The 3,758-nt window shown below is 31.5% G+C and overlaps 1 protein-coding gene across 1 annotated transcript; it reads right to left on the reverse strand.

Annotated features, from left to right (window-relative positions):
* Nucleotides 1–1,686: 1,686 nt before the first annotated feature.
* LOC141724217 (MYB-like transcription factor EOBI) lies at nt 1,687–3,758 on the reverse strand. The gene is made up of 3 exons (XM_074526273.1): nt 3,483–3,758; nt 2,835–2,964; nt 1,687–2,659 (listed from the first exon to the last, which is right to left on the reverse strand). Exons 1-3 carry the CDS (start codon nt 3,673–3,675, stop codon nt 1,987–1,989), a joined length of 996 nt encoding a protein of 331 aa, XP_074382374.1. The 5' UTR covers nt 3,676–3,758; the 3' UTR covers nt 1,687–1,986.

Consider the following 3,758-nt stretch of genomic DNA (forward strand, 5'->3'; position numbering starts at 1 on the left):
GACTTATCGATATCTGAGATTTCTACATATATTTGACTTATCGATTTCTCTTGGGACTTCTCTACAAGTCATTTTAGACTTCTCGGTATTCCTTGATCTACGACTTGTCGATATATGACTTAGAACATTTTTCCTATAACAGTATTATTCAAATCCAAGTTGCTACACTTCTCTCTGAGGTATGATCAAGATTTGATTTTCTTCCAAAGTTTATTCCTTAGCTTGAAGGTTGTTCTACTTAATATTTTTACAGACTCAAGTAATACAATTACAAAATATAAAATTAGATTATCATACAACTTATACTTAGGGTTGTCAAGATAACTTAGTTTTGTTATGTTCAGGCATGTCTTGCACAACAGTATGAAATAATTATATATAACTTATTTGAAATTGTTTAGCTTGTAAAATTAAATTATGATATTACTCAAGTAACTATTGATCACTTTCCTTCACTTTTTCTTAATTTTAATTTACAATTAATACTATCTTTTATTAAAAAATATTTTATGAAATAATTATATAGAACTTATTTGAAATTGTCTATTGGTGATCGGTCGTAGACAAAGTGATTACATAAACATGAGCGTTGAACTATTTACTGACTTCTGATTGGTTACAAAAACTCAACTTTTATAATGGAAGGATTTTTTTATTTAAATTTATAATTAATATTATATTTTATTAAAAGTATATTATAAAATAACTTTATAAAACTTATTTGAAATTGTCTAACTAGTAAAATTAAATTGATAAAATCACTCATTTTTATTTTTAATTTTAATTTATAATTAATACTATTTTTTATTAAAAGGTATATTATGAATAATTAGATAGAGCTTATTTAAAATTGTCTAATTTTTAATTGATCGATCGTGATAATTAGTGCTTAAATATTTGATGACTTCTAATTGACTGAAATTCTCTAACATGAATTTCCAAAGAAGTGTAAGGGTATATATAATTTAACCTGGTTTCCAAAGAAGTGTAAGGGTGTATATAATTTAAACTTGTTTCCTTCTTTGCCGTAGACCCCCATAGTCCATAGATAAATCGAACCGAACCGAATAGACCGAAAATTTAAATTGTCATTTTTTCTTGGAACGAACCGGACCGAAGTTATATTATGGACCAGATTGAAGCGAACCGAAATAATTTGGTTTGGTTCGGTTTTGGACCGAACAAACCGAATGTTTTTGCAAAAAAAAGCATTAAAAATTAAATCACAAATTATAAAATTTAAAATATAATTAAAATAATGTGATATGTAGAGTTCTAATAGTGTATAAATTCAATTACAAATTTAAAATTATGATCATAATTTTTAAGATATATGTAAAATATATATAATATGAAATTATAGTATTTATGATTTGTTCTATTTAGTCTATTCGGTCCGGATCGAAATATTTTTAAAAGAACAGAACCGAACCGAACCGAATTTTATTTCGGTATATTCGGTCTACCCAATTTTATTTCGGGAATTTCTGAAAAATTATGATCGAACCGTACCGAATTAGTATAGTTCAATTCAATTTTTCGATTTCGGTTCAATTTTACGCCGCCATACAATAGACTAGCTAGGTATACGAAAATCAATGCTTTAAAATATGAAAAGAAAATATAATACTACAACGACACATTTTAACTTGTAAAGATGGTGGAACCAATTATATACATCGATCTCAATAACTTTATCATATAAAATTGCAGCCAAGCTAGCTTTTAAAGTATATACTTCAAAATTTATGCTATATCCACTAGCTACTTGATTAGTTTATGGAATAAACCTCTCCAAGAATGAGATTAAATATAAAACCTTATAAATTAACATCAATCCTCCAATCAAACCCAAAAAAGACAACAAAGAAAAACCCCACAACTAGCCGATCTTTCACTTAATCTAAATGTATCCTAGTTTAGATATATTAATTTTGATGAAATATGTACCCTTTACAAATGTTAGGGTTTCTACAAGTTCATGTTTTAATTAATGTTGTTGTTTAATTGCTGGTTTAGTAACCAAATGTCCTCAGAACTCCACAAGTTATCGGATAATTCCCCACCGTCCATCCACTGATTACTGGTCTTTTGCTCCGTACATTGATATCCTAAACCTTGGTTATAGTAACCCATGGGGCTAATTAGGGTATCTGAGAAACCGAGCTGATCCGGAAAATTATAATCCTGATTAGGGTTAAGATTAAGAGAAGGATAGCTGTAGCAATCAGTAATGTCAGAGACCGGAGATACTTGTGATCTTCCAAATGAATCCGATGAGGCCGACGTGCTAGAATTCTCTGGTGTGAAGCTACTGGAGTTATTTGTTGCAGATTGGACCATATTAGCTTGTGGCATCATCATGATTTGGTTTGGAACACTTATAATGTCATTGTAATTGTTGTTACTGTAGTAAGTGGATCCTGTGGCCATAGCAAGGGTGGAATCTTCCGCGGTGGATATAGCATTGGTAGTGCCACCAGCGGCTTGAATTCTTTCGACTAATCTAGGCATCCAAAGGTAGCGCATGGTATCTTTGAATTGCTTGCTGTTCACGTCGCATTTGAGCTGCTTGGCATGTTTTTGAACTCGTGTTCTCCAATAATTTTTGATCTCGTTATCTGTTCTTCCTGGCAAGTGTTGAGCAATTTTCGACCATCTGTCATATTACAAATAGCAAGTTAGAATGAGAGAGCAGCATATAATAAGTTAGAAATACATTCATTTTTTAACTTATAAGTTACTTATAAGATAATTCAAACGAGCCTCATAAAAAGGACCGGATCGTAAAGTGGAGTTTGGGAGTGTTGAGCAGCTAAACAGCAAATACATACCGGTTACCCCAACGAGAATGAAGTTCGAGGATCAAGAGCTGTTCTTCGAGAGTGATGTTTCCACGTCGAACATCGGGACGTAAATAATTAAGCCACCTTAATCTGCAGCTCTTTCCGGTTCTCTTCAGTCCTGCAATTTCATTGATACAGAATTGGTAAAGTTAATTAGATATTATGCACAATCACAAACAGAATTATACGTGTACGCAATAGCAAAAACATCATATTTTCTCGGATTTTTGCAGAATAATTATTTCTTTAATTATTTAAAGCCATTCCCTTTAGTCATGATGGGCACTGCCATGAGGTAGCTATCATACTATTGCTATTTTATAATGCCACTATATACACAGTAAAATCAGTTTTCTTCTTACATATAAATTACTCATGAGAAAACTATATATGCACAACCAATATCTTTTCTCTTAATAATTATGTATACATAGTAACCTTTTTCTGGAAAGCCTATTATTGAAGTTCATTAACTTTTACAGAAATTTAAATACTCACGCATGTTTTGACTGATATCCCCTACCATGATACGTTAGGCTAAATAATGATCAAATTTTATGTTAATCGGTGATGAATTTTAATGTGTGAACATGTTTGACGATTACGCTTATGTTACATGTTAGTGATCGAAATTACCTGCAGAACGAGCTAGAGAATTCCAACGGCCTTCGCCATGACGAGAGATGTGATTCATGAGAGCAAAATCTTCTTCAACAGTCCAAGGGCCTCTTCTAAGATCTCCGATCATCATTTCTTCTTCTTGATCATCACAACTATTCATCATCATCCCAACTACTTGCTTTGAGTTTTTTCCACTTTTGGCATCCATTTATGATGATACTTTCTTGCTGATTAAATCTCGACGAGAGAGAGAGAGAGAGATTGATTTTTAGAGGTAGAGAAAATGGATTA

This window comes from Apium graveolens, chromosome 1 (assembly GCF_009905375.1).
Source record: "Apium graveolens cultivar Ventura chromosome 1, ASM990537v1, whole genome shotgun sequence".
Lineage (NCBI taxonomy): Eukaryota > Viridiplantae > Streptophyta > Magnoliopsida > Apiales > Apiaceae > Apium > Apium graveolens.

What these genes read in the sequence shown, in the direction of transcription:
- LOC141724217 (XM_074526273.1), bottom strand. Translation starts at nt 3,675, where the DNA reads ATGGATGCCAAAAGTGGAAAAAACTCAAAGCAAGTAGTTGGGATGATG. An exon ending in TTCTCTAGCTCGTTCTGCAG is followed by an intron (nt 2,965 to 3,482) that starts GTAATTTCGATC and finishes ATGAAATTGCAG; the next exon opens with GACTGAAGAGAACCGGAAAG. An exon ending in CATTCTCGTTGGGGTAACCG is followed by an intron (nt 2,660 to 2,834) that starts GTATGTATTTGC and finishes GTAATATGACAG; the next exon opens with ATGGTCGAAAATTGCTCAAC.